This window comes from Nyctereutes procyonoides, unplaced genomic scaffold (assembly GCF_905146905.1).
Source record: "Nyctereutes procyonoides isolate TBG_1078 unplaced genomic scaffold, NYPRO_anot_genome, whole genome shotgun sequence".
NCBI classification, from domain to species: domain Eukaryota; kingdom Metazoa; phylum Chordata; class Mammalia; order Carnivora; family Canidae; genus Nyctereutes; species Nyctereutes procyonoides.
This window is the reverse complement of record NW_026575042.1, coordinates 12,381,008-12,399,596: the sequence shown is the minus strand read 5'-3', so window position 1 is coordinate 12,399,596 and position 18,589 is coordinate 12,381,008. Positions and strand designations below refer to the sequence as shown.

The following is an 18,589-nucleotide window of genomic DNA, read 5'->3' as shown; positions in this document are numbered from 1 at the left end:
TGTGAAGGCCCTTCATAAGCAGAAGTTACAGAAAGACTTTTATGAGCCAACATCACGAACTCCCAGTCTGTCTGAATTCTCCACATCTCACCCACCACATAGCCAATCACACGCCCTCTAAGAGGAAGCACCATGTGAAGAAAGAGGCCCCTTTAAAAGAGAAAAAACAGAAATGTGCCTAACCCCCCCCCCCAGCACTTCCTGCTCTCACTCTGACCTCTGGGTCAAAGACCCAACTCCTCTCAGGTTGGATTTGACTTACAGTGAATGTGATGGTCATTAGCTCTTCTTGCCCATGCCTTGGCTGTGTCATCATCACTGTCAAGAGGAGAGGGACTTTCTACCTTTTACCAGAGTGAATGCAACTCTGGTTATAGGTGGCTTGTGACATTAAGCTGTTTCATGAGCCCTATCCAACAAACACACATACACACTCTCCCACCCATTTTGTCCCTCTGAGTAGTACCAGCTTCTCACTGATCTATCAAGAAGTAGTGGACTCTCTCTTGGTCCTACTTCTTCCTATGATACAGCCTGGATTGGGGGGGTGTGGAGATACCTACTCACAATTAGTACTTTATCTTTCGTAGAGAAACCAGTTTATTAACTGAGAGCACCATCCTGGTCATATTGTCCTGCCAAAAATTGTTCTTGACTTATTCATTATGAGTTGCAGATGCTGTTAGTACCCCACCCCTATTCCCCTGGCACTCACTGTTCCTGTACATACCAATGGCTTTCTACAAGTGCTGCAGCTCTCTGCCTTAGCCCCTTTCTGGCTGAAGGATCTGGTTTGGCTGGCAAGCACATGGGCCAGGCTACCAGTGCCAGGAGGCCAACGCCCTCATGAGCAGTCTCAACCACTGACAGTTGGGAGCTAGCGGGTAAATAACCCAGCTTTCGCCCTCAGGTGAGATAACTCTGGTGTATGTCCTACACACTCCCTCAAAGGTCTCAGGAGGACTGAGCTCCCCTTGCCCACAACAGTGTTTGGGCATCATACGGAGTATATGTGGGTGTATGGTTCAGGTTAATGATATGCATGTGTGGGTGGCTGTGACATACGTGGGCACATAAGGCTCATGTATAAGTGTGCAATGTGTGTGTTTGGGTGTATGTAACTGATTTCGTTATTGCCCCACAAATATTTGCTCCTCTCCCCCTTCCAATCTGAGCAAACTGTACTTCCCCTTCCTGGCACTTGCTTTGGCCAATGAATACTAGCAGTGACATTGGTAGAGGCCTTAAATGTGCTTTAGCAGTTTGGTTGAGCTCTTGGGCTTCTTCCATTTCCTGTGAGAAGAGTTTGTCCTGGATACTCCTGCCCCTTCACCCTGGGCTCCAGAATGAAAAACCAAAGGCAGACCTGAACCCAAATCACAGCGTGGAGCTAAGCTCGGTTGAGTCCAACTGATCCACAGACCCTGGAGCGAGAAATAAAGAACTGGTATTTTAAGCTACTGAGCTTCAGAGAGGTTTGTTAGCATTTCAGCTCACTAACAAGGTGTTAGATGGGATTTGCAAAGCATAGGATAAGATTTGCGGGGAGTACAAAGAAGGTGTATGTGTGTAGTGCTTGTGTATTTTGTGTTGGGGAAATGGTATTTGTGATACACAAACACAATAGAGCAAAGGTTCATATTGGATAACACAAAGCAAATGAGCAAGCATAGCACAGAGTGAGCTGTATACAAACTGAGTTTGTACTCAGTCCTAGTCAGAAGACACCTTGGGTTCCTGGCTGGGAAACCCACATCCTGAAACCTCGCCTCACTGTGACTTACTAGTGGCTTCTAGGAAGGCAGCATCAGCCAGACAGGGGTGTTTGACTTCACTGGTGTTCAGCAAACAAGAAAGAGGTGGCACAAGGCCAGCCAAGTAGTGTCTGACCACACACCCAACCTGCGTGTGCCTTGGCTGCTGAGGCTTCTGTCCCCACAAGAGCTTGGTAACTGAGGAAGAGTCCCACACAGCAACTCTGGGGGATGGACAGAGGGGCCCTGTGTGAAGCAGAAAACTGCAGTGTGCACATCAGCTAGACTGGGACTTTGCAAGGAAATGCATCCATTCCTAAGGCTTCAAGGCATCCCTACAAGAGTCCCCATTTCCTGACTCATTCATGACCAACTGAATAGTAACTCTGTGATTAAGAGGTGAGCTCTGAAGTCAGACCAAGGCTTTATCTCAGTTCCAGCAGCCACGACCTTGGGCAAGTAATTTAACCCCTCTGGATCTTAATTTCTCAACTTTAAAATGGGGATAAATACCGTATCTCACTTGTAAGTTTGTCATGAGGATTGGATGAGTTAATTCCTATAAAGTTTTGGGGACTGTGCCTGCATATTATTGTGCATGTGCTACCCTCCGAGTAATCAGGGCTCACTCTTAGTAAGGGACTCTGAAAGACACATACGACATGCACTAATCTAGCCAGAAACCAGGGCTTTTATATACTGGCTCCCATCAGTCACCGGAGGCTGCTCCTGCAAGTAGATAACCAGCCTTCTCTGTTTGCCCAGGAGTGTAAGTCTGAGAAACTTTTTCCCAAGCTGGGTGGTTGGTCACACTACCTGGAGAGCATTAGTTCCCCAGCACCCAGCCTGTCACAGGTCACTCAGAGAAAGCCCACAGATGCATGCACTGGCCATTAGAAGCTACCACACATTATAATGGTCAGACCCAAGGGGGTGAGGGCAGGACATCCAGTCCCATTTTAGATGTAAGAAAAGTGAATCTCCAAGAGGCAAAGGAATCTTCTCAGAGTCATACAGCAGGAAGAGGTCTGGGAGATACCAAAGCCCATGCTGACCACTAGGCTCTACACTCCTCTTTCCAGAAAACTGCCTTTGTGGACACAGACTGGAGGAGCTGGAAGTACCTCAGGGGACCGGCTAGCCCGCTAACTGGAAACAAACATCCACCTGCTGACAGGTAGCATTCATGGTTCTGGGGATGGGGCAGCAGGTGGATGTTAGAAAATAAGGAGATAGAGGATATTCCCCAAAAGAGAGCATGGCAGCCTCTGAATCAGACATGACTACTCAGCCTAGGCTGATGACTGCCATATGGGAATGGATGCCCAATGTTATTCAACCATCCAATGTTTCAAAGGAAGCTAGATTTTTATGGGAAATATCCAAACTATTACATGTTGTCTAAGAATCGTCTAAAAACACATTGTGAACCAACCCTGTATGGACCGAATACAGTATATCAGTCTGTGGCTGCCTGAATCCTGTCTTGTGGCTCATCCACTCACCCTAGTTGGTGAATCTAAGGGCTCCTCTTGGTGTCTTTCCTCAATAAGCATCCCCCCAGGAATGGGGGCTGGCTCAGTCTGCACTTAGTACACACACCCACCCATTTTGAGCTTGTTTCCCCCTTTTTTTGGTCTTTATGCCTTTCTGGACACCTTTGCACACATGCCTCCATGGCTGACATCCAGTGCACAGGTCCCAGAACAAACACACTGTTTAGTTAGTCAACAGCCAATGCTTGCAGCCCCCAGTTAACCCTGTGCCCTGCCTGCCCAGTCCTTTTCTGGGATCCCCAGAAACTTCAGGGTTAACTTCTTGCACATCAGGGACCTCAGCTGGCTTTGTGGCTGAATTCTTCTCATTTTCCAGTGTCCAAAAATCATCTCTTTATCTTCCTGAGTCTTTCCTTCTTACCACACTTGCTTTCTTTTTAAAATTAGGTACCCATCCTGAATCCTTGTTGATTCAAGGATAAAATGTTATCCACAGTGATGTGCTGATAAATGTTTAATAACTACCTCTTGGAAATAGTGGGGAGTCCTGATTTGCAGCATTTGCTGACTCCCATGGTGTAAATACTGCCACCCTGGGCCAATTTCAAGTTACCAATATGACTGAATAAGGAGTTGACAGGAGATGTGCAATAGCTCATCATTATATAATATTTATTATGTAAATGCAAGTAACCTAAAAAGCACAGATAATAGTGAAATCATTAGGAATTAATGAATTCTGAGTATTTATTACTTTTTTTCTAATATAACATATTATAATATTAGCTGATTTTATTCCACTTTTAATAATATCTGTGTTTTTCAACTGGGTCACAATATTCCTGAAAATTTTGGCAATCAGCTCTTGTAAGTCCATCTGAGGTGGTTCTAGCACACCACTGGATGGATAAACACGAGGCAGAAAAATAACAAAAACAGGTATTTGGTGGTCAAAAGACAAGGATTGGAGGGGGAGTCACCAACTATCCTCAGGAGGGCAATTCCCCAGTCCCAGGTTCATCCCCAACCCCATACTTCCACTGCTCTCCACCTTCCCCTTGTCCAGCTCCGCCTACCTGCAGCAGGAAGTCGAAGAGCGCCAGGCGTGCCCACTCAGTGTAGTGGATGCCCAGGCAGGAGGCCTGGCTTGGCCAGCTGCAGCCACGTGCCAACAAGGCCTGGTACTGCAGCCAGCCCAAGGACAGAGAGTTCTGGTCCTCTTCTGGGTCCCCCAGGTGCTGCACATCAGGCGCCCACCAGATGACAGGCCTTGTGCTACCATCTGTGTATCGGTAGGGCAGCAGGGAACTGTGGAACTTTCGGGCCACAGCAGGCAGGCTCCGGCGCAGCCCCAGCACACGGTCTACATGGAAGGACAGGACCTCATGCAGGTCCCCAGGCCTCTTGATCAGGCCACAGAGCCCCTGGGAGCAGAGATGGCTGAGCCCAGAAGACATGTTCTGAAGAGCACCCTCACTGGAGAAGGCAACCTGCAGCACCTGCCCATGGCCAGGAATCCTGGTTTTGCCCACCACCTCTCCCTTGGCCAATAGCTGGAACATTTGCACATCGTGCTCTGTGAACCATGGGGGAAACTGCCCACTGGTCCTCAAGCTGGTCAACATTCCAGGGCTCTCCGCATCACACCAGACAGATCCTTGCAGCTCCCCAACAGAGCCAGGCCACCGATGAGCCTCTGCAGTTGGGGTGGGATGCCCTGCTTGTGGCCTACCAGTCACAGCTCTGTTCCTAGCTCCTGGCAGATTCCTGCCTTCCACTGGGCGGGGCCGGAGAGTTAGTCCAGCAGCAGCTCTCCAAGCCTGTAAAGCTGTCATGTCAGGTCCTGTGAGGGGGCCAACCAGGGTGCCAGTGTCATTCTGTGCCTCTCCGATAGGATCATCATGCCAGGGAGGACCCAAGTCTTTGGTTCCTGGACTCCTGACCTCATCCTCCCTCAGGAGCACAAGACGTGAAGTACTGAGTCTCAAATCTCCTAGAGAGGCCAAAGTAATGTCCCTCCTGACCCTCCCTGGATGCCTACTGTCCCCTCCTAGGGACTTCCTGCTTCTGTCCACTGTCCCTCTGTGGCCTTGCTCCTCAGCACACATTGGGATGGAATTCCTGGGCAAGGCCCAGCCTTTCCAGAACCCTAGGTCTCTTGCTTGCTGCCTCCAGCTGGAGCTCAGAGCCTGCCGATTGTGGGGGCCAGGGGCTTCCATGATCTCCTGGAGCTTCATGGGACCAGAGTCTGGGCCAGTAGCTGGATGCTGCGGGGGGAAGCGGGTGACAGTCACCATAGACAGAGTCATCAAGAGGCAGAATGCCATCACCAACCGCTTCTTGCCACGTAGTTTTCTCCAGAGCCAAGACGCCTGGGGGACAAGATAGAAAAAGAAAGTTTGAGACCTGGGAAAAATGTCAGACCCAATCCACAAAACAACTGGGACAGTGAATGAACATCTGGGGTGTATACAGAGAGAAGAGATGGTGGAATGCACCTAGCTGCCTTCAAGTCTGGGCAACCACAGCTAACTATGCTCCTGCTTCAAAGCTGAGCTTTGCCTTCCAGGGGAGCCTTTGCTGATACTTGCAGTTCAGCCTGGGTTTCTTCCCCTTGAATAAACCGCCATTATGACACTTGTCACCAGACACCATAGGCATCCCTTTAACATCTGTCCCTCATCACTGAATGCTGGCCATTCTCTTTTCATCCCCATGTGAGTTCTAGGGCCCTCTCTGTGGATCTCTAATTGTCTCCCACAAGCACGCTTTTCCATTTTCCAGGGCACAAGGCTCTCAGCTACAGATGACCTTGCCCAGTTCCTCTTGCAGCCAGGTGTGGCCATGTGACTAAGTCTGTGCCTGGGCACTTTTGTCTGCCCCACTTGCTCAAGTGGAAGCTGGATGCCCTGGCCTTTCTTAGCACACAGATGTGGTAGCACCAGCTCCACATGTGTTGGCAAGGGCACGCTCTGGGGCAGTGACTTTTAAACATGTTGTGCCTAGATCAGTAGCATCAGTATCACCTGAGAGTCTGTCAGAAAAGCAGATTTTTAGGCCTCACCTCTTTACACCTGACTATAAGGTGCTTATGCAGCTGTGAGACCCAATCTTGAACACCCTGCTTGAAGTAGGGCAGAGGGATAGGCAGACAGAAACAGTATGCTGAATAGCATACTTCGTGGAGCCCCAGCATCCCCACCCCTCCACTCCTGTCAAGGCCCCCAGGGCCACAGGGCAGGGAGACAAAGCCTAGAGAAGATCTTCCTCGTAAATGTGGGCTCTGAAAACTTGGGTTTCATCTGGAAAAGATATTCTTTGTTTCTCAACTATTACTAATGAGTAGCAAGTTTCTTCCTTCTCCCACCTTTTCCCTGATTCCCCTTCCAAATTTGTATATTTTTATCATTTTTATATTGTTAGGATATAAAGTTTTATACATTCTAGCCCATTAGTCCAATGCTCACATTTGTTTAGGTCTTGGTTCTTCAGTGAAGTACATTCTTTGCATATTCCTGTCCCTTTTGCCCTAGTTTTTCATTATTTCTTGGTTGACTGAAGCCAAAAATGCATAATTTTCTCAAGAAGTACGCATGGGAACAGAATTCTCTGAGTTCCTGCATGTTCAAAACTATTTTTCCGTAGCATTCATACCTGAAGGGAAGTTTGGCTGAAAGAAAATATTTTGGCACGGCTTCTTTCTCTGACTCACTTGTGGATCCTGCTCCACTGAATAGATGGGACTTTTTACCCTGCCTAGTTGCCGTAAGAATTCTTTCTTTTTCTTTACATTCTTTATCCAGCTTTATTGAAGTATAATTGACAGATTAAATTGTATACATTTGAAGTATACAATGTGATGATTTGATATGTGTATACCTTATGAAATGATCACCACAATCAAGTTATTTAGCACACCTATCACCTCACGTAGTTACCTTTATGTATGTGTTGAGAATGCTTAAGATCTACTCTGCAAATTTCAAGTATACAATATGGTATTATTAACTACAGTCACCTGCTGTACATTAGATCCTCAGAACTTATTCACCTAATAACTGAAAGTCTATATATTCTTTGACCAACATCTCCCCATTCCCCCTGCCCCCTCCTAGGCCCTGGCAACCACCATTCTACTCTCTGTTTCTATGAGCTAGACATTCTTTTTTTTAGATTCCACATACAAATGCTACCATATAATACCAGATAGTATTTCTCTGTTTGCTTTATTTCACTTAGCATAATGTCCTCATGGTTCATCCATGTTGTCACAGATGGCAGGATTTCCTTCTCTTTTTTTATGGCTGAATCTATCATGCTATTGATATATGTATATATATATATATATACACACACATGTGTATACAAATTTTATATATATGTATACAAATACATATATAAATACACTGATACATATACACAAATATATATATTTATCCATTCATCTATCAGTGGACACTTACATTGTTTTAATATCCTGGTTATTTTGAATAATGCTGCAATGAGCATAGAAGTGCAGACATTTCTTCGAGACACTGATTTTTCATTTCTTTCAAATAAATACCCACAAGTGAGATTGCTGGATCACTTGATAGTTCTATCTTCTAGTTTTTTAAGGGACCTCTATTCTGTTTTCTGTAGTGGCTCCACCAATTTACATCCCCACAAACAGTGCATAAGGGTTCCCTCTTCTCCACATCCTTGCCAACACTTGTTATCTCTAGTCTCTTTGATATGAGCCATTTTGACAGGTTTGAGGTAATCTTGTTTTCTCTGAAGTCCAATGATGTTATAGAATATATCTCAGTGTTGACTTTCCTGGGTCAATTTTTCTGGGCATACCTTGTTAGAATACCTTATTTAAATATTTTATTTCACCAAAGTTTTCTTAGACTAAATATTAAATATTTTCCATTCCACTGTTTTATTTGTTCTTTAGGCTCTTGAATTACATGTGTTGGGTGTCTTATCTGCCCTGTGTATATCTTTCATCTTCTCTCTAATCCTTTCTAACCATTTTTATTTGCTCATTTTGCTTATTTTTATATTCTACTTGGCAGATTGTTTTCCCCAATATTCATTCACCTTTGTGTACTTTCTCATTTCTACCAAATTCCTCTTAATTTCTACTTTTCCCTATTTCTTTCCAGCTCGTATTTCACCTCTTCTGGCTATGTTACCATTTTTTTTCTTGAGTTCTTGCATTTCTCTTTGTTGGTGCTCCTTCATAGAGGGTCTTTTTTCATTAAACTTTAAAAATTCATAGTAATGTGTGGGAAATATCAGAAAGGGAGACAGAACATAAAGACTCCTAACTCTGGGAAACGAACTAGGGGTGGTGGAGGGGGAGGAGGGCGGGGGGTGGGGGTGAATGGGTGACAGGCACTGAGGGGGGCACTTGATGGGATGAGCACTGGGTGTTATTCTGTATGTTGGTAAATTGAACACCAATAAAAAATAAATTTATTATAAAAAATTCATAATTCATAGTGAAGCGACTGCTCAAAATTTTCACCTACTTCAAAGGGTGACTGACCTTCATCTGTTCATAAACTCTGCTGTTCATTGTTCCTTTTTTTCTTAGAGTGTCTCTTTGTGGATACTCAACTCCTTTTATGAGTTAGATGAGTCAATTGAACGAGGTTCCTATAGAAGGGCCTGAGTTGCATTTGAAATAGTGGCCAGGCTGCTTCCTGCAAATCTGGCTTGTGAGCAGGTTCTCCATGTATCCTCTCTTCTGCCTCAAAAAGAGGAAAAGGAATTTGCATTTTGTCTTCCATTCTCTTTGTTGCTTTCAGATGGTTTCCAGGAGACAGTGGCAAGAATGCAGAGTTCTTTCTATGTAGCCATGTTCATAGAAATAGGCCTTAGTGGCACATTTTTAAGAAGAAAGGAACATGCCCTTACAGAATGCAGTGACTAGGCCAGGCCACAAAACAACCAACTTTTTCCAACTTCTGTGGTCTGGAGCCACAACCCCCAAACAGTTCTGGGAAGTCCAAGAGTGCTCCCTCTGTACATTTTCAGAAGATCTATTCACTAGCTTTGTGGGAATTGAGTGCAGCCTCCAGGTATGCTGGCCACTTAACACTCCCAAGAGACAGACCACCCTTAAAGAGTGTCATGGAGCAGGAAGAGTGGTGGCCCACCAATCAGAGTGAGATTTCTAGGAATCAGAGAGAGGGCAACGGATAACTAGATCCACCCGACACTCTCTACTTTATCTAATTTCTCACCATTTCCCTCACCTCTACACATGCTCCTCTTTCTATTTCCAATCCACTGAAAGGTAGCACCATCTACCCACATATCCAAGCCAGAAATCTGGACCTGATCTTCATTTCACCCTTCCCTCTGCCCCATACACCCAAGTCTTACAAATTTTTCCTCCCAAACATCTCTGGAATCCATTTATTTCTCATTAGTCACTCTGTGTCTACTTAGGCTGAAGTGCCTCCTTCTCTACTAGACACCTAACTGGTCTCTTCCTCTAGTCCCTGCTCCTCTACAATCCACTCAACACACACAGGATCATATCCCTCAAAGCCTCTTTGGAGAAAGTCTAAATGCCTGAAGTGCTTGAGCCATACTGATCTTTTAATTCCTGGACAGAACCAGACCCTCTCCACTTCCCATATGCTGTTCCCTCTGCCTGGAACATTCCTTTCCCCCTATTCTTATTCTTTAGGTCTTCCCCAGGAAGCCTTCCACAGAGGCCCCTCAATGGGCTGGATGCTCTAGCTATGTGCTCCTACAACACGCTGCTTCTCCCTGAGCATGATCTTTCACGCTTTACTATATGATCATTTAAAGTCTGTTGATTCACACAGGTGGGATACTGGCTCACTTGCTGCTGTGTCTTGGAACTATCTCAGTGCCTGCCACACAGAAAGCTCTGTATGAAACAAGCTGTTAGATAAGAGGGATTTTCAGAAAGGGACCAACACTGTTCCCTGGCCTAAGGCACTGCAAGTCTGCTTGTGAGAAGGCTCCTCCAGTTCTGGGATTCTTGCCTGTTGAGGTTGCAGGAGCTTTCTCTGATGCTTTTTGTGCTCCATGTTTGGTCCTTTTGGCCCCCAACTGATTCTAGCTGCCCCCACAGTGGACAGTCCCCTGCACACTGCCAGCTTCACACCTAAAGTGCTTGATTCACTCTTTACTTTCTTGCCTGCTCTGCAGGGAGGCACAGGGGAAGTCAATACCTTTGGTGACTACCCTCAGCCCAAAGGGGACAAAAGTCAGTGGTAAATGCTAAATGCTCAGTCACCATCCTGCAGAGGGACAATTCTGAGAAGTGTAGAAATGAGCCTCCCTTCTATAAAACAGATGATTCTTACCACCCCCTACGATGTCTTTACCTGATAATCCTTTTGAAGTGAGATTCTAAATTTTGTCCTTAGATATATTTTTAATTTGGCCTTTATTACTATTTAAAAGACATACACACGCAGAATACATGCATAAATAAGCACAGTGGAAAACCCAAATAATATTAAGAAAATCAAACAAAATATGAACATCTTTTCTCCTCCTCAGAGGGAGCCACCATCAATAATTTGGATGTACATCTTCCCAGGCCTGTTTCTTTTCTTTGCATTAAGACATGCACATTTGTCACGATGTATTAATTGCCCGTGACTGCCATAATAAATATCCACAGACCCAATGACTTAAAACAACAGAAACGTGTTCAGTATCAGTTTCACTAAGCCAAAATCGAGGTACCAACAGAGCCATGCACCCTGTGGAGGCTCTAGGGAAGAATCTTCCAGCTCTGGTGGCTGCACACATTCCTTGGCTTCAGTCTCCATCACTCCAATCTGTGGTCACTGTGCCTCTTTATTTTTTTTTTTAATTGTTTAGGGTAGGGAATTTTATTATTATTTTTTAAGATTTTATTTATTTATTTATTTGAGAGAGAGAGAGCATGAGTGGTGGGAGGGGCAGAGGCAGAAGCAGACTCCCTGCTGAGCAGAGAGCTCCATATCAGGACTCTGAGTCATGACCTGAGACAAAGGCAAACACTTAACCTACTGAGCTACCCAGGTGCTCCAATGCCTCTTCCTTTTCTGTGTGCATCAGAATTCTCTTTGTTCCCCCTCTTATAAGGACAGGAATGATGGCATTTAGGGCTCACTTGGATAATCCAGGATAAGCTCCCCATCTTAAGATCCTTAATTTAGATATGTAAAGACTGATTTTTCCAAATAAAGTAACATTCACAGGTTCCAGGGATTAAGATATGGATGTCTTTTGGGAGATTATTTGTTCACTTATACTACACAGTAATTACTTTTAGCATAAAAGAGAGAACCAAGATGTCCTGAAGCTTTTTCTGTATCTGTCTATATGGAGTTACTTAATTGCTGCTTAATAGCTCACAGTAGGAATATGCCATAATATTTATAACCATTCCTCTACAGGAAGAATATTTCAATCATTCCCAATTTTTATTACAACAAATAATGTTGCACTGAACATGTAACACATGAAGCTCTGGGGATAACTGTGAGGATTTCTATACAGGAGACACCGAGAAATGAAGTCGTTGGGTCCCATTCCTTACTGATATTAACTTTTCATAGAATATGAGGTATTATCTCATTTAATTTTCATGCATACGAGGGAAATGGAAATGATTTCATTCCTATTTTATAGCTGAGAAAACTTAAAAGTCCAGAGTGCTAACATTTGCCCAAGGTTCCACAGCTGGCAAGAATTCCAATATTTTGAATTAAAACTAAAAGGATAAGTGGCCATAGAGAAAGAAATCTGTTTGGTTTTTTTTTTCTTCTAAAGAGAAAAATATGCTTTCATTTTGGATTCATAATCTGTATTCTCAAACTTTTGGATACCACTAGGGAAAAATTAATCATCTTTTTAAAAATGCTTGAAGAAGACAGACTGTTTTGATCCTCTTCTTGGCCTTACTTGGCTTCAGACAACCTGGTGAAAGTTGGCAATTGTGCAGTTCTGCAGAGAGAAAGGTTCAGACCTGCCACGAGCAGCTGTCCCCACAGGGCCACCCAAGTAAAGCTTTAGGAAAAGAAAAGCAGCTTTGATCAAACTGAAAGAAAAAAAACATCCTCTGAAGAGAAATATTCAGCTGAATAACAAAGAGGACATTAGAGAAGGGGGAAGGGGAGTGATGCATGATATACTAGATAGTTTGCTTATGAGACCCAACAGACTCCATCACCACACCCTTGCCAGCTGAACCCCCCCCCCCATTCTCCCCATACAAAACATTCACACTATCTTTTCTGCCCTGCAGTGACACTGGCAGGCAGGGAAGAGGAGTGGTGTGACCTTCACTGTCTATTTCTACAGCTTCTCTATTTCTCCTCCCCTCCTCTAACCCCCAGCACCCACCCTTCCCCCAAGACTCCTCCCATAATTCCTCAGAGAAGATGCCCACTGGCCTGGCAGTCACATCCACCTACACCTGCAGAGGAAGAGGTCTGAAGAAGAGGGTAGCTAGGAAAAAAAATGGGATTTAGGGAAAACATAGCTGAGTTCTCGATCAGCTTCTGCCCTGCTGAGCTGTGTGACAAAGGGCAAGTTACACAACCTCTCTGGCCCATTCCCTCAGTCATAAAATGGGCAGGGAGAGAATGAGATAATTCCTCCCTCCAAGGATTGTCATGAGAAGTAAGTGAAGTTAAAATATGTAAAGGGTCCATCCACCACATGGTTTGGTACATTTAAATAAGTAGTGGATCAGTGTTTCTGCCTTCTCTTTCTGAACTCCCTTTACCTTTCTGGGATCTGAAAAATGCCCCCTCCCTTCCCTCCTTTCCGGGGTTTGGCATGTTGTAATGTCAAAGTAAAAAATGGTGTATTTGGGAACACAGCTCAAGGTAGAGGTGGAACGAGAAACTCTTTTATAATAAAACTTCAAGTGTAAGCCAAGTGGAGACCCCTTGGCAGTGGAAGGGGTTTCATCCTACAGAGGTTCCATCCAAGATATCAAGATATCAAGGAAGCATTTGCTTGGCTTAAAAGCATGTTGGAAGGTGAGGAGAGAAAAAGTAGGAGCCAGAAAGGGAATATGTGGAGGGACAAAAGAAAAAGACTGAGTTTTTTTGTTTTTTTTTTTTTAAGACTGAGATTTTGACAAAAGTTGGATTTGGGTTCCTTAGCAACTGTGAGAAGGAGAGCCAGGAGAGTTGAAAAGAGCCCAGCCCACTGAGAACCCGGGGACCTGTGCTGGGCTGGAGATAGCAACCACCAAACTCTCTATCATTGCCTCCACAGAGGGTGGAGGACCACTCTTCAACATGAAGTAAAGGTCAGTGTCATTGGTGGTATTATTTGTTCACTATTCTTCCTTCTTCATTTTGCCGTGGTTTCACTGAAGATAGAATAGACCTCTCCACCGGCGTTGACCTTGGCCATATGACTTGCTTTTGCCAATGGAATGTTAGTAGACATCACATATGCTACATCCTACTAGAGGCTTTGAATATGCTTGTATGGTTTGACTTGCCTCCCTGCAAACCTGTCCTCCACTATGGAGGCATATGCCCCAGGCTGGGCACCTGGAGGGAACCAGAATCCAATCCCCAGCCTGCAGTCAAACCAGCCACATCCACTGGGCTCATCCTACACATAGACATAGATGTATATTGTAAGATGTTGAGATTGGGAGGTTGCTTGTTATGCAGCATTATCATAGCAGAACTTAATACAGATCCTTTGATGGTTTCTGTTGGGCTCAATGTGTGCCCTTGGTCAGGTAACAGTAAGGCAGTTTAGCAATGAAATATAGTGCCCTTCCCTTGACTAATAAGGGCATAGTGCTGTCACTACAGATAGGCTCAGGTTATGATGAAGATACTAATACTGTTCCCTGTTCACAAGTATATCCCATGAACAAGTTACTTTCATAAGATGGACAGATGGCATCAAAGAGACTTCTGTTAAATGGAAACCAGAGAGGTCTTTTGAGAAGGACTTTTTTGAAGAATTCCATCAGAAACCCGGTGACCTTTGCACCAGGACAATTTCAGAAACAAAAAAGTTGGAGGAAAGAACTTGATTACAGTTTGTATTGTACCAGCCAGCAGGAGACTTTTTTTTTTTTTTTCATTTCTAAAGGATCACAGGGAAAGGAATGTTCATCCACTTTGGGAAAATCCAGTCAGGATTCACTTTTGGGCCCTAGATCTCCCTTCCCGAGACCACCTTCCAGAATGCCCTGCTCTGAACCCTGACATCCCCGTGCTTAACAGCTGTGATTCTCACTGACTGCTGCGTAGGAATGTAGTGGTGGAGACAGAGGCAAAGCAAAGCCATCTTTTCTCAACTCTGAGGTGTCAGAAGGATGACAAAACCCTGGTCCTCCAATAAACTGCCATGGATAATGGGATAACATGCTGGGCAGGGCAGTTGGAGAGAAGACACAGGTCATAGGTTCCTCTTCCAACAAAACAGATAACATTACAAAGCATTTGCAAAGCGTTTCTTGGTGGGAGTTTTCTGGGTGGGAGAATGGGCAGAGGGAAGCCATGTGGTGTGTGTGTGTATAATAAAACTCATATTTGGCCTTGGTTCTGGAGTAATCACTAAAGGTGTCAAAGGCCCTTCCACTTTGTCCCCCAACCTCTGCTCTCTTTCAAACTAAACAATCCCCACTGGCTGATCACAGGTTCATCACTACTCGGGCTCTGAGTGAGACTGGCAGAGATTTTGAATTTGGAGTTTCTGTTCCATTTTTTAAAGATCAGTTAAATAATTTTCATAACAAAAGCATGACTAGAGTAAAAGGGAATACATAAGCATATTTTCAGAGGGCTGGATTAAAACCACATGTCAGTCCTGTGAGTAACACTGCATGCTAGACCTGGTCAAACTCTGCTTTCCTTGGCTGAATCCAGAGTCAGGCTCCAGGCAGTGGAATTTGGTCTGACATAAGCCTGAGGGCAAAGGTGACAGGCACAGACCATTAGACCTTCCAGGCACACAGTGTCCCTCTCCAAGTAAGATCTGCTGGGTCCTGGGAGACTGGAGCTGTTTGTCCCACTGTGGGCAGAATCCCAGGCTGCCTGTCTTCTAAGCCACCACCTAGCAAGGTTCCCTTGCTCGGCTTGATTAGAGAGTTGTGATTTTCCTTCCACATCAGCAACTTCAAGACAAGAAAGGACTTTTGCCCCCGTAACTTCTAAAGCTAGATAATTTCCAGGAAAAAGAAACACACATACATACACACATAATGATAACTTATTTGGTGTTCACTATGTACCTGGGACTGTTTGAAGAACTTATTTCTCTTGACTCATTTAATCTATATGCCAGTCTTATGAGATAGATAGGTATTCATATTATCATCACATTTTACAGGTAATGGAAACAAGTATACTAACAAGGGTAGCACCAAGACATGGACCCAGGCAGTCTGGTTCCAGAGCCAGTGACCTAATCTGGGAAGGGGCTGCCACCCAAAGCCCCTGCTCCAGCCCTGATTGTAAAAGACTACACTTTGTCTCAGGGGTAGGCCCTGCCTTCATAGGAGGCTTACTTCTTTGGGACTGGTCAGTTCATCTGAAAATTAAGCTTGCATGAGATCAAGGATAGGTGGCAGTTTTTTGCAAAGGGGAAAATTGAGGGAAAATAAAAAACATTTTTGGGCTACATTTATTTTATAAAAATAACTGTTTTGTCTCATGTTTTACTTAATTAAATAAAAGAATATTAATGAGAGAACACTGCCATTAGGCCCACTCAAATCTGGGCATACGTGAGGGGTAACTTCAGAAGCAGTTTCTTATGATCTGTTATCCTCAAATGAGGTCTAGGGCTTGATCTCAAAACCAGACAGGTTCTATGCCTCCTACTCCTTCCAGAACCAGATGCTGCCTAAGTTCCTTTCAGCTCAAGCACTCTTAGGAGGGAACCCAGGAATATACTTGTGGTGAGGAAACCATACAGCATAGACTTGTTGAATCACAATGTTGTACACCTGAAACTAATGTAGCATTGTGTGTCAACTGAACTTCAAGCAAAAAAAATAAAAGACTCTAGCCTGGAAATCGAACATACCTGACCTGAGAGATGAATACAGCAGATGCTATTAATAATAGCCACTTACCAAGCACATACCATGTGCCAGGCAGGCACCCTCAAAATCCCACAATGTATGTGCTACTATGACAATTTCTACAATTAAATTGTACAGTATTGTCCAGAAGGATTTAGAGAAGTATCTGACTCAAGCTCACAGAGGTGGTCAGTGGCAGGCAGGGTTTAAATTTTTCCCAGAGTCCACGTATTTTTTCACACCATCACAGAATGATGAACAAAGCCTGGGGAGACAGGGGTGAGTTTAAGGAGGGGCTAAGCATAAAGGGACCTGGGATTTTGCTGCTCCTTTCAACAACTTCCTATGGCTTCACAGGGTTTTTACTTGCAATTTGGTGGGTGCTATGTCCAAGAAGCCAGCTTAGTCTTGTAAATGGTGGTCGACACAGTGGGTTCTTTTTTTTTTTTTTTTTTTTTTTAAATTTTTTTTTTTTTATTTATTTATGATAGTCACAGAGAGAGAGAGAGAGAGAGGCCGAGACACAGGCAGAGGGAGAAGCAGGCTCCATGCACCGGGAGCCCGACGTGGGATTCGATCCCAGGTCTCCAGGATCGCGCCCTGGGCCAAAGGCAGGCGCCAAACCGCTGCGCCACCCAGGGATCCCTGACACAGTGGGTTCTTAAGGATGAGGAAAAGTCCTTATTGAAAATGAAAATCTCTTTTCATTTCCCCCACTACTCCTTAACCTGCCCAAGTAAATGCTCTCCTTGGCACATTTTAAGGAAAGTATCTTTGTTTTGTTTTGTTTTATTAATAAATTTGTTTTTTATTGGTGTTCAATTTGTCAACATACAGAATAACACCCAGTGCTCATCCCATCAAGTGCCCACCTCAGTGCCTGCCACCCAGTCACCCCCACCCCCCTGCCCACCTCCCCTTCCACTACCCCTAGTTCGTTTCCCAGAGTTAGGAGTCAGGAAAGTATCTTTGAACAGCTAAAAGCACTACAGATATTGACCTTGGGGGATTTATGGCAGAGATGCAGACTGAAGGTTCATGGCAGGGGATAATCTGAAGTTCTCCTGAGGCTCAGGTTTGAATCTCATTTACCCCAAGCGAATGATTCCATGAATGTCTGGCCATGTTCTCCTGCTTAGCTTCCAGAACATCACTACAGGGATACAGTCACTTTGTGATGTGACAGAAAATTCCTGGTTGAACAAATGGCAATAGCTGGTGCTCGGAATGGGAATGGAGACCAAAGAAGTCTTAAAAAGAGATGGTTCTCAGTCTAGAAAAGAATTGAAACAGAGAGAAGAGCCCTAGGAAGTACAAGTTTTAAACACAATAAAGAGAAAAATGTTAAATCTAGAGACAGCAGACATTTCTCCTCAGTGAAGACATGCTAAGTATTAAAAGACTATGTTGGCAAGCCCAAGAAAAAAGGCCTCCATCACTCATTCTTCTACCCCCATACACCTCAAGCCTGCCAAAACTTCTTCCAGCCATGAGGCAGGGAGGAAAACAACAGATTCAGAATCCAGGTTCTGAGGTCAGGTAAATGCCACCAACGCAACAGCCACCTAGTAGTCCTCAATAGTATATGAAGGCATGAAGGAAAGAATGAATTGCATGTATTCAAAAGAGTAACACAGTGGTGGGATTCAATTTACAACTGGGAGAGGGGATTATCTTTTTTGGACTAGGAGTCTCAAAATCTCTGATGACATATCCTTACTAATAAAATTTGTGAGCACATCCCTCTAATACACATTATTTTCTCCAATATTTACAGATTATTGTATATGAATATGTTCATCATAAAGCATGAACAATAGATGAAAAGTCAGAAAAGGATTGTGTAAAGCAAATGTAAACAGAACTTCTAGTATTTTTATACTGTAACCTAGTGGATTGTCTAGGGTACTGCTGAGGTAAGTGAGCCTCACTTTGAAGACCTTTAACCTAGAAACAGTCTGCTTCTTCATACACAAAATGACTGGTAAAGAGTAATCTGAGTTTGTGCTCATCTGTTATTTTTTTAAATGTATTGTGGGTAACCACAATGATGATTTGAAGGGGATACAGGACCAAGTAGAATAAATATTTTCTTGTGTAAGTTAGGAAAAATGTCAAGATTGAGATCAACAGTCTAGAGACTATTCTCAGAAATAAATGAACCAAATAGAGTCCAGGTACACTTGAATGAGAAAAATCAGAGTCCAGTGAATTCTTATAGTCCCTAAATATTCAGAAGTAAAAACCAGAAAAAAGGTCAGGAAACAAGAAATTGGAAACTGTTGAGCTTGACTATCAAG

At 44.1% G+C, this 18,589-nt stretch overlaps 1 protein-coding gene across 4 annotated transcripts in view; it reads right to left on the bottom strand.

Moving 5' to 3' along the window:
* The window catches only part of GASK1A (golgi associated kinase 1A), an 81,366-nt gene that overhangs the window by 14,649 nt on the left and 48,128 nt on the right, over nt 1–18,589 (bottom strand). For all 4 annotated transcript variants that reach the window (XM_055321444.1, XM_055321445.1, XM_055321443.1 and 1 more), the window contains one exon: nt 4,327–5,622. In XM_055321444.1, coding sequence (XP_055177419.1) covers nt 4,327–5,577 — 1,251 coding nt within the window. In that variant the 5' untranslated portion in view covers nt 5,578–5,622. The remainder of the gene's footprint in view (nt 1–4,326; nt 5,623–18,589) is intronic.